At 48.1% G+C, this 12,853-nt stretch overlaps 1 protein-coding gene across 3 annotated transcripts in view; it reads right to left on the bottom strand.

The window, feature by feature from the left end:
- The window catches only part of rab11fip4a (RAB11 family interacting protein 4 (class II) a), a 375,285-nt gene extending 365,987 nt beyond the window's left edge, over positions 1-9,298 (bottom strand). For 2 of the 3 annotated variants that reach the window (XM_072483892.1, XM_072483889.1), the window contains exon 1: positions 9,030-9,298. In XM_072483892.1, the coding sequence (XP_072339993.1) occupies positions 9,030-9,188 (159 nt within the window). In that variant the 5' untranslated portion in view covers positions 9,189-9,298. The remainder of the gene's footprint in view (positions 1-9,029) is intronic. The other variant, XM_072483890.1, reaches the window with a different exon arrangement.
- Positions 9,299-12,853: the final 3,555 nt, after the last annotated feature.

The following is a 12,853-nucleotide window of genomic DNA, read 5'->3' as shown; positions in this document are numbered from 1 at the left end:
ACCACATCAACTGCTTTACCCTCATCCACCTGTTTGGTCACCTTCTCAAAGAACTCAAATTGACGAGGAAGAACAAACCGTCATTTATGAACTAATTCAATATCATCTGCCATTTCTGCAGCCTATCCAGCAGTTTTAATCCTTTGCTCTTCCACATGAATTCTCATGACTGTGGGAAGTGAATCTTTAAATTCCTCCACAATACCCATTTCCCTAAGAGCCTCATGTGTTTGGTATATTTTTAATGCTCTCATCCATCTATCAAAACTATTCTGTTTAATTTTTGCAAATCCTATATATGCCTGACCTGGTTCAATCAGATACAGGGTCTGGGAATCACTATGCGGCTCTCCATCTACGCTGACCTGGAGAGGGAAGTTTCCAGATGTGCACCATGCAATATGCACTCAAACCGCATCAAGCAAAGGAACCGCTGGAGTTACATCAGGTGCCGACCTCCCGTGTCATTCACAACAACCGACACCTTTGAACGGAATGGTAAACAACATTTAGTCTTGCTGATTCGTACTGTCGGTGGTTTGGACTTGACTATCTGCCAGGCGTGAAGTGTAAAACTATCATCATCCAGCTGAAGAGACACCGCTCCACACAGCGTCCCTCAGAGACTCGTGACAGACAACGCTCACCAATGCATCTCCGCTGAATTCCAAAACTTTGCACACACTTTGGACTTTGACCATATCACAAGCAGCCCCCCCAACACCCACAGTCAAAGTACCTGGCAGAATGGCCAGGAAACACAGCAAAGCATCTTCTAGATAAATGTGCTGAGGATCACACAGATTACTGTGCTGCAGTCCTCAGTCCTGTGAGACCTGGCAGGACCAGCCCTCGTCAGCACAATGACTATTCCCTCAGCACACCCGGGCCTCCATTCCTACGGCTCAGGCACTGATGCAGCCAAACTGGAAACCAACGTGAACAATCCCATCCTGCAACGGAGAAGCAAAATGCACAATTATTGAGAAAACCACAGACCGGGCCCTCTAACACCAGGTCAAATGGTCAGGATTCAGGGCACATGTGGACATGACCAGTTGGCAGTGGTCACACAGTAATGCCCACAACTGAACAGTTACATGGTAGCCTCAGACGCTGCCCACTATATCCACAATTGCAGTCACCTTCTGCAAGTATCAGAACCAGCACCAACATGTAACACAGCAATCCAGTCACCATGGCACCTGCCCCCTGCACCAGCGGACATGCCGACTGCACCAGAGGGCAACGCAGTGAATCCTGCACCTGATAAACAGACAGGTGAAACATCGCATGTTGCTAACAATGAGGACACTGGCCACAGAAAGACTACAAACCATGAAGTATCACAAGTAGGCTTACATTCACACTGCAATGATGTTACTGTGAAAAGCCCCTCGTCGCCACATTCCGGCGCCTGTTCGGGTACACAGAGGGAGAATTCAGAATGTCTCTGGTGCTTTAAAGCAACAGTGCTAACCACTGTGTTACCATGCTCACACTCAGAGCGCCTGAGCAGACCGAACACAAGTAACGGGATGCTCCGTGAGCCGACACCAAAATCGCGAAACACGGTTGGGCGGAGAATAGGTTCTGACACGGAAATCACGCCAGGTGTTGATTTGACGCCAAATCACAATTCTCCATCACCAGTTAGGGTACCAGTCATGATACCAACCTTGGCCAAAACCCTCAGCACTTCCTTGTGCCGTGTCCCTCTATACCCATCCTATCCACGTGTTTGTCACGATGCCTTTTGAACGCCGTTAATGTATCTGCTTCCACAACCTCCCCTGGCAACGCGTTCCAGGCACTCACCACCCTCTGTGTAAAAAACCTGCCTCGCACATCTCCTCTAAACTTTGCCCCCTGGACCTTAAACCTATGCCCCCTGGTGACTGACCCTTCCACCTGGGAAAGAGTGCCTGCCCATCCACTCTGTCCATGTCCCTCACAATCCTGTAGACCTCTATCAGGTCACCCCTCAACCTCCGTCTTTCTAATGAAAACAGTCCGAGTCTATTCAGCTTCTCCGCATAGCTAACACCGTGGCAAGGGGGCAGGAGGCGTGGCAAGGGGCAGGGGGTGAGGGGGTGGAGCTCCTGTGTGGATTCGAGTGGCTGTGCGATTGTAAAATCAACATAAAAAGTGTCTAAAATACATCAGGAAAAAGAGTATGGTCAGAATCAATGTGGCCCCTAAATCTGATAACGGTTGTAGTGTCAATGACAATAAGGAAATGATGGGAATGTTGCAGAATGACTGGGCTTGCGTATTTACAGTGGAGGAAGATTTCAGTACCACAGATATCTCAAAATTAGCATTTGCAAAATAACAGTAATGAAGAAAATAATGGGACTAAAATGTGACAAGACCCCAGGACCAGACGGTTTCCAGCCGAGCATTCGAACGTAAGTAGGTGCGAACATTGCAGATGCTCTCACTATAATCTTCCAACATCTTCTCAATTCACAATCCGATCTTTTCGATTGAAAAATGGTGCTGGTCACTCTGCTGTTACAGGGCAAGTCAGAAAGCACGGAATGATAGAGAGTTAGACTAGCGTCTACACGTAGAACGTGGTGGCTCGCAAGGATCTCTGTTGGCACCTCAATTATTCACCTTGGTTATTAACAACATAGATAATTGGATTAAAAGTTACATTTCCAAACTGACCGATGACACGTGGTGTTGCAAGCTGCAGAGATGGAAGCTTAAAATGACAGAGATATCGATCGATTAGGTGAAAGGGGAAAACTGTGAGGAATGAAGTTGAATGTGAGGTTGTCCCTTTGGAGCTGAAAAGTATAAAACTGGATGCTTTCAAAATGGTGAAACATTAGAAACAGAGAAGGTCCAAAGTGTTTATAAAGATCATTAAAATAGATCATTGAAATGTCAGAAACAGGAATAGAAAATAATCAGAAAGGTTAATGGAAGCTGGTCTTTATATCGAGAGGAGGTCACAGCCATACTTCAGCTGTACAAAGACCAGGTTAGATCACACCTGGAGTGACTGGGAACTGTGCTGGGAACCACACCTGAGGAAGAATATATTGGCCTTAGAGGGAGTGCACTCAGATTTACCAGAATGTTTCCTGGAGTTGAAAGGAGAAGTTATGAGGAGAGATTTAAAAACTGGGGTTGTATTCCCTGGAGTTTATACAGTTGAGGGGAGAATTGATTGAGATTTTCAGGATATTAGTGAGAATAGAGAGAAACTATACTCTCTAGTCGGGGTGTCCGGGATCAGGGAGTTTAAAATCAGAAGCAGACCTTTCAGCAGTGAAACGGGGAGACATTTTACACACAGAGTGGTGGAAGTTTGGAATTCTTCCTGTGGTAAACCACTGAGTTCTGATATTAGAGGTTGTACGGTAGAACCTGCACTAGACGTTCACCTGTGGCCCCTGCATGCTAGCTCCGCCTATGCGTGGCCTCCAGCTCGCAGCCATTTCACCAGCTGCTGTGGGAGGCCACACATCTGATACTAATAAAGCCTCAGTTTAGATTCAACTTCGTCTCCAGTCAAATTGATCGTGCCTCAATTTATTAGTATCAGATTCAGAAGATGGACCTCCGGATTAAACCAGATCGCCTGCAGCTGGATCCACACGCAAGCGACGCCAGAAAGGACTTCCAGCACTGGCCAGCTTGTTTTGAAGCGTAAATCATCGCGGCGCCGACCCCTGTTCCAGAGGCTCAGAAGATCCAGATATTGTACTCCAGACTCAGCTCCAAAGTCTTCCCACTGATCCAGGATGCGCCCAATTACGCTGAAGCCATGACTCGACTCAAAGAGAATTACGAGCTGAAGACGAACACGCTCTTCGCCACACACGCGCTCGCAACGCGTACTCAACTACCTGGTGAGTCAATCGAGGACTTCTGGAGGGCCCTGATCCCACTAGTGCGGGACTGTGACTGCCAGGACGTTACAGCTAAGGAGCACTCAGATTTCCTTATACAGGACGCTTTTGTAACTGAGATTGGTTCTGATGTTATCAGGCAGCGGCTCCTAGAAGGACCTCGCAGAGACTAAAACACTAGCATTCTCCATGACGGTCGCCCTGCGCAATGTCCAGTTCTACGCCCCCAACCGCGCGGCCCACTCCTCCTACGCTTCATGGCCCCACACGCGGCCGCCCCAGCGGGGGCGCTACCCACCCAATACACCTGCGCTACGCACCAGTCAGTGATCTCCGGGGGGCCCCGATGCTATTTTTGCTGCCAGCAAAAACACCCCCGCCAACGCTGCCCGGCCCGCGCTGCCCTTTGTAAGGCCTGCGGGAAGAAGGGCCATTTCGCTGCGGTGTGCCTGGCCCGCTCAGCAGCAACGGTCGCCCCCACCCCCCCCCCCCGGTCACGGACAATGGGCGCCGCTATCCTCCCCTCCTCCCCAGGCCATGTGCGATCAATGGACGCCACTATCTTCTCCCTCGCACAACACGTGCGTTTCATGGGCGCCACCGTCTTGCTCCACCCCCGCAACGTGCACTCCATGGGCGCCGCCATTTTGTAATCGCCAGGATCTCTGGGCGCCGCCATCTTGCTCCACCCCGCAGCACACGGAGACCAACGGCATTCCAGGACCTCAACTCAACAGCCGCCTCACTACCCGACGATCAACCACGGCTCGCCTCCATGGCAATCGACCAGTCCCGCCCACATAATCTGACCAACGCATCCACCAGCGTGAAAGTCAACGGCCATGTGACCTCCTGCCTACTGGACTCCGGGAGCACCGAGAGCTTTGTACACCCAAATAGGGTAAGGCGCTGCTCCCTTAAGGTACACCCTACCAATCAAAGTATCTCCCTGGCCTCCGGATCCCATCGCGTAGCGATCCGGGGGCACTGCACGGTCACGCTCACAGTCCAAGGTGTAGAGTTCCACGGTTTTCGCCTCTACGTCCTCCCTAACCTCTGCGCTGCACTTATCCTCGGCCTGGACTTCCAGTGCAACCTCCAGAGCCTGACCCTTATATTAGGCGGACCCTTACCACCTCTCACTGTGTGCGGTCTCGCGACCCTAAAGGTCGATCCTCCTTCCCTCTTTGCCAATCTAACTCCAGATTGCAAACCCGTCGCCACCAGGAGCAGACGGTACAGCACCCAGGATAAGGCCTTCATCAGGTCCGAGGTCCAGCGGTTGCTTCGGGAGGGAGTCATCGAGGCAGCAACAGCCCCTGGAGAGCTCAAGTGGTGGTGGTTAAGTCTGGGGAGAAAAACCGAATGGTCAGGGACTACAGCCAGACCATCAATCGGTACACGCAGCTCGACGCGTACCCCCTCCCATGCATATCTGACATGGTTAACCAGATTGCACAGTACCGGGTCTTCTCAACGGTGGACCTGAAATCCACTTACCACCAGCTCCCCATCTGTAAATTGACCGTCCATACACCGCCTTCGAGGCAGACGGCCGGCTATATCACTTCCTTAGGGTCCCCTTCGGCGTCACCAATGGGTTTCGGTCTTCCAAAGGGAGATGGACCGAATGGTCGACCGGAACGGCTTGCGGGCCACGTTTCCGTATCGAGACAATGTGACCATCTGCGGCCATGATCAGCAGGACCACGACGCCAACCTCGCTAAATTTCTCCGACCCCCACTCTTCTCAACCTCACGTACAACAAGGAGAAGTGTGTGTTCCGCACAAACCGCTTAGCCATCCTCGGTTACGTGGTCCAGAACGGAGTTCTGGGGCCCGGTCCCGACCGCATGCGCCCCCTCATGGAGCTCCCCCTCCCCCACTGCCCCAAGGCCCTCAAACGCTGCCTGGGGTTCTTCTCATATTACGCGCAGTGAGTCCCAAACTATGCGGACAAGGCCCGCCCACTCATACAGTCCACTCATTTCCCCCTGGCGGCCGAGGCCCAACAGGCTTTCGCCCGGATCAGAGCTGATATTGCCAAAGCTGGAACGCACGCTGTAGATGAAACACTTCCTTTCCAAGTAGAAAGCGACGCATCGGACGTCGCCCTTGCTGCCACCCTCAACCAGGCAGGCAGGCCCGTGGCATTTTTTTCCCGCACCCTCCATGCCTCTGAAATTCGGCACTCATCCGTCGAAAAGGAGGCCCAGGCTATAGTTGAAGCTGTGCGATATTGGAGGCATTACCTGGCCGGCAGGAGATTCACTCTTCTCACTGACCAACGGTCGGTAGCTTTCATGTTTAACAACACATAGCGGGGCAAGATCAAAAATGATAAAATCTTGCGGTGGAGAATCGAGTTCTCCACCTATAATTACGAGATTAAGTATCGTCCTGGTAAACTCAACGAGCCCCCAGACGCCCTATCCCGAGGTACATGTGCCTTAGGGCAGCACAGGTAGACCGACTCCGGACCCTGCACGACAGCCTTTGTCACCCAGGGGTCACTCGGTTGTACCACTTCATTAAGGCACGAAATTTGCCCTACTCCGTCGAGGAAGTACGGACAATCACCAGGGACTGCCAGGTCTGTGCGGAGTGCAAACCGCACTTCTACCGGCCGGACCGCCCGGCCTGGTGAAGGTCTCCCGCCCCTTTGAACGCCTCAGCGTGGATTTCAAAGGCCCCCTCCCCTCCTCTGACCGACACACGTATTTCCTCAGTGTGATTGATGAATATTCCCGTTTTCCCTTCGCCATCCCATGCCCCGACATGACGTCTGCCACCGTCATTAAAGCCCTTAATTCGATCTTCACTCTGTTCGGCTTCCCCACCTACATCCACAGTGACAAGGGATCCTCATTCATGAGTGATGAGCTACGTCAGTTCCTGCTCAGCAGGGGTATCGCCTCCAGCAGAACGACGAGCTACAACCCCCGGGGAAACGGACAGGTAGAAAGGGAGAATGGGACGGTATGGAGGGCCGTCCAGCTGTCCCTGCGGTTCAGAAATCTCCCGGCCTCCCGCTGGCAAGAGGTCCTCCCTGATGCACTACATTCCATTCGCTCATTACTCTGCACTGCTACTAACAGTACACCACAGGAACGTCTTTTTGCCTTCCCCAGGAAGTCCACATCCGGGGTATCGCTCCCAACTTGGCTCACAGCTCCAGGAACCGTGCTTCTCCGTAAACATGTGCGGCTCCACAAGGCGGATCCGTAGGTGGAGAGGATGCACCTGCTCCACACAAACCCACGGTACGCCTACGTGGCGTTCCCCGATGGCCGGCAGGATGCCGTCTCCCTCAGGGACCTGGCACCAGCAGGTTCCACCCCACCCCCGTCGCCCCCGGCACCACCCTCCCCCCCCCCCCCCCCCAGGACCATCCGTCCTTTCCCCTGCCCACCCCCATTGATGAAGAGGATTTCGGCACGCTCCTGGAGTCAACTTCGACAACGCCACCGCCAACATCGTCGTCACCACTTCGCCAATCTCAAAGGACCATCAAGGCGCCGGACTGGCTGAACCTCTGACCGGCCCGCCGGATGACCAGAGACATTTTTTTTACTGCTCTGTAAATATTAAAAATTGCTAATTGTATATAGTTATCCACCACCCCCGCCGGACTCAATTTTAACAGGGGGTGAATGTGGTTAAACCACTGTTGTACCTATATTAGGGGATGTACGGTAGAACCTGCACTACAGGTTCACCTGTGGCCCCTGCATGCTCGCTCTGCCCGGGAGGCGGGGTATAAATATGCGTGGCCTCCAGCTCGCAGCCATTTCGCCAGCTGCTGTGGGAGGCCACACATCTGATACTAATAAAGCCTCAGTTTGGATTCAACTTGGTCTCCAGCCAAATTGATCGTGCCTCATGTCCCACAAAAGGTCTGATATCGATGTTCATTTTAAACCTGAGATTGATAGATTTTTGTTAAGCAAAGGTATTGGGGGATATGCGGGATCAGCAGAGATCCGGGCGGAATTTTCCAGCCGTTCCCACTGGTGGTGACCCGCCCCCGGCTAGGGGGAACCTTGGCGGTGAAGGGTGCACCACGGAAATCCTGACGGGCTGCCCTCGGTCGGGGTATTGGGTGGAAAATGTCACCTCGGGAGTTCGCTCACAGATCAGCCATGATTGCAATGATTGGTGGGATAGACTCCAGGGGCTAAATGGCCTCCTCCTGTTCCTGTGTGAGGGTGAGGGAGTGCAGGGAGCACCCTCACGCTGTTGTGAAAGGGGTGGGGCTCCCTTGCTGGGTTCCTGTCTCTCAATAATGGATTTGCTCCCACAGAAGCAGCCTGAGATTTGATTGTATCCCTGTCATTAAAATCATTGAGAAAAACGAATTGCCTGATTTTTCACCGAGTGAATCTTCCCATCCTGCTGGGAATGAGTTGGTGGCTGAATTTCTTTATTGAATCCTTTTCCTGGGGGCTGGGATATTTCCCAGAGTCACATTGTGGGGAGAAGCGATTTCAGCCTCGAAATCCCGGGAATCACATCTCAGAAACAGCGGCTCCGGGGCCGGGAACACTGCAGACTGGAAACTGACCAGTCCCGGGCTGGAAACTGACCAGCCCCGGCCTGGAACTGACCAGCGCAGGGCTGGAAACTGACCAGCCCCGGCCTGGAACTGACCAGCGCAGGGCTGGAAACTGACCAGCCCCGGGCTGGATGGACACTGACCAGCCCCGGCTTGGAAACTGACCAGCCCCGGGCTGGAAACTGACCAGCGCAGGGCTGGACGCTGAGTGGTACAGAGGACACATCGTCCCCATTAACAGGGAGGGTCTGGCCTCACCGTCCTCATTAGCATTGAGGGTCACATTCTGTCCCTATTAAAGGGGTTGGTCTGGGCACATGGTCCCCATTACCCGGCGGCTGCATTGGGGATGGATACACTGGGAATGGATACAATGGGAAAGGATACTCCGAGGATGGATACATTCGGGATTGGATACACTGGGAATGGATACATTGAGGGTGGATACACTGGGAATGGATACAGTGAGGATGGATACACTGGGAATGGATACATTGAGGGTGGATACACTGGGAATGGATACAGTGAGGATGGATACACTGGGAATGGATACATTGAGGGTGGATACACTGGGAATGGATACAGTGAGGATGGATACACTCACCTCCTCTCCCTCCATGAACTGCAGTCCCAGATGAATGAAATTCTCAACCCGGAGAAATCCTCCCGTGTCCCCGGCCACGGCATCGAAAACCTCCCGCAGCTTCCGCACAAACTGGGCTAAAGATTCCTCCTGGCATTGTTCTTCTCCATCCACATCCATGCCGAATGCGGGAGAGGGACGCGGTTAACAAGAAACCGAAGAGAAGCCGCCGCTGCCGGCCGCCATCAGCACCGAAAAATCAGGGCAAAGAGAGATGGAATGACATCACAATCCCAGAGAGCACCAATTCACACAGAGACAGAGTAATAAACACATAGCATTAAAACAGGGAGAAAAATACCCTCAGTAACAAACACACAGCATTAATACTGACAGCAAAACCACCCTCAGTAACAAACACACAGCATTAAAACAGAGAGAAAATACCCTCAGTAACAAACACACAGCATTGAAACAGGGAGAAAATACCCTCAGTAACAAACACACAGCATTAAAACAGAGAGAAAATACCCTCAGTAACAAACACACAGCATTAATACTGACAGCAAAATCACCCTCAGTAACAAACACACAGCATTAAAACAGGGAGAAAATACCCTCAGTAATAAACACACAGCATTAATACTGACAGCAAAATCACCCTCAGTAACAAACACACAGCATTAAAACAGGGAGAAAATACCCTCAGTAACAAACACACAGCATTTAAATGGAGAAAAATACTCTCAGTAACAAACACACAGCATTAAAACAGGGGAAAAAATACTATCAATAACAAACACACAGCATTAAAACGGAGAAAAATACTCTCAGTAACAAACACACAGGATTAAAACATGGAGGAAAAATACTCTCAGTAATAAACACACAGGATTAATACAGACAGCAAAATCACCCTCAGTAATAAACACACAGCATTAAAACAGAAAGAAATATACCCTCAGTAACAAACACACAGCATTAAAACAGGGAGGAAAAATGCTCCCAGTAACAAACACACAGCATTAAAACATGGTGAAAAATAATCTCAGTCACAAACACACAGCATTAATACAGACAGCAAAATCTCCCTCAGTAATAAACACAGCATTAAAACAGGAAGAAAAATACCCTCAGTAACAAACACACAGCATTAATACAGACAGCAAAACCACCCTCAGTAACAAACACACAGCATTAAAACAGGGAGAAAATACCCTCACTAACAAACACACAGCATTAATACGGACAGTAAAATCACCCTCAGTAACGAACATACAGCATTAATACAGACAGAAAAACGTCCTCAGTAACAAACACAGAATTAATACAGACAGCGAAACACCCTCAGTGACAAAGACACAGCATTAATATAGAAGCAAAATCACCCAAAGTAATAATCACACATCATTAATACAGAGAGGCAAAAGCACCATCAGCAATAAACACACAGCATTACCACAGGGAAGCAAAAACACCCTCATTAATAAACATACAGCATTAATACACACAACAAAATACCTTCAGTAATAAAGACACAGCATTAATACAGACAGCAAAGCACCCTCAGTAATAAACACAGCATTAATACAGAAAGCAAAACACACTCAGTAACAGCCAAACAGCATTACTACAGAGAGCAAAATCTCCCTTTGTAAGAAAAAAAACAGCATTAACACAGACAAAAATTAGTACAGCAAAAAACCCTCAATAATAAACACACAGCATTAAGACAGAGAGCAAAACACCATCAGTAATAAACATACAGCATTAATATAGACTGCAAAATATCCTCAGTAATGCACACACAGTATTAACACATAGAGTAAAATACCTGCCATAATAAACACAGAGCATTAGTAGAGAGCAGTAAAACACCCTCATTAATAAACACACAGCACTAAAAGAGCAGAAAAACACCTTCATTGATAAACACACAGCATTACTACAGAGAAGCAAAAGCATCCTCATTAATAAACATACAGCATTAATACACACAAAAAAGCACCTTCAGTAACAAACAGACTGCATTAATACATACAGCAAAACCCCCTCAGTAACAAACACAGCATTAATACAGACAGCAAAACACCCTCAGTAACAAACGCAGCATTAACACAGACAGCAAAATCATCCTCAGTAACAAACACAGCATTAATACAGACAGCAAAATCATCCTCAGTAACAAAAACAGCATTAATACAGACAGTAAAATCATCCTGAGTAACAAATGCACAGCATTAATAGAGAAGCAAAATCACCCAAAGTAATAATCATACATCATTAATACAGAGAGGCAAAAGCACCATCAGCAATAAACACACAGCATTACCACAGAGAAGCAAAACAATCTCATTAATAAACATACAGCATTAATACACACAATAAAGCACCTTCAGTAATAAAGGCACAGCATTAATACAGACAGCAAAACAGCCTCAGTAACAAACACACATTACGGCAGACGGCAAAACACTCTCCAGTAATAGGCACAAAACATTAAATCAGAGAGCAAAACAACGTCAGTAAAAAACATTGCATTAATATACACAGCAAAACACCCTCAGTAATAAACACACAGCATTAATACAGACAGGAAACAGCACTGTAATAAACATACAGCATTAATATACACAGCAAAACACCCTCAGTAATAAACACACAGCATTAATACAGAGAGCAAATCACCCTTAGTAATAAACATACTGCATTAATACAGACAGCAAAACAACCTCAGTAACAAACACAGCATTCATACAGACAGCAAACCATGCCCAGTAACAAACACACAGCATTAATACAGAGAACTAAACACCCTCAGTAATAAACACATAGCAGTAATACAGGGAGCAAAATCAACCTCAGTAATAAACATACAGCGTTAATACAGGCAGCAAAACAACCTCAATAAGAAGCACACAGCGTTGATATAGACAGCAAAATCAGCCTCTGTAATAAACATACAGCACTAATATAGAGAGCAAATCACCCTTTGTAATAAACACACAGCATTCATACAGACAGCAAAACAGCCTCATTAATAAACACACAACATTATAACAGACAGCAAAACACCCCCAGTAATAAATACACATCGTTCATACACACAGTAACAAATACACAAAATGCAGCAAAACACGCTCAGTGATAAACACACAGCATTCATACAGACAGCAAAACTCCCTCAGTAATAAACACACAGCATTAATACAGAGAGCAAAATCATCCTCCGTAACAAAGAAACAGCATTGATACAGGGAGAACATCACCCTCAGTAATAAAGTCACAACATTAAAACAGAGAGCAAAAACACAGTCAGTAACAAACACACAGCATTAATTCAGAGCACAAAATCACTCTCAGTAATAAAGACATAGCATTAGAACAGAGAGCAAAATCACCCACAGTAACAAACACACATCATTCATACAGACAGCAAAACACCCCAGTAATAAACACACAATATTAATACAGACATTCATACAGACAGCAAAACACCCCAGTAATAAACACAAAGTATTAATTCAGACAGCAAAGCACCCTCAATAATAAACACACAGCATTCTTACATAGAGCAAAACAATCTCAGTAATAAAAAAACAACATTACTACAGAGAGCGGACCACCATCAGTAATAAACAGCCAGCATTAATGCAAAGAGCAAAACACCCTCAGTAATAAACAAACACGTGCCATAATAAACACAAAGCATTAATAAAAAGTGTCATGTGAGAGTACCTTTAAGAAATGGGTGTTTATAAATGGGTGTGTATATAAATATCTGTAGTGAGAGTACCTTTAAGAAATGGGTGTTTACTACTGAAGTGATGTCAGAGCGTGGGTGG

This window comes from Scyliorhinus torazame, chromosome 18, assembly GCF_047496885.1.
Source record: "Scyliorhinus torazame isolate Kashiwa2021f chromosome 18, sScyTor2.1, whole genome shotgun sequence".
Lineage (NCBI taxonomy): Eukaryota > Metazoa > Chordata > Chondrichthyes > Carcharhiniformes > Scyliorhinidae > Scyliorhinus > Scyliorhinus torazame.
The sequence above is the reverse complement of the archived record's forward strand: the minus strand, read 5'-3'. Positions and strand labels throughout refer to the sequence as shown.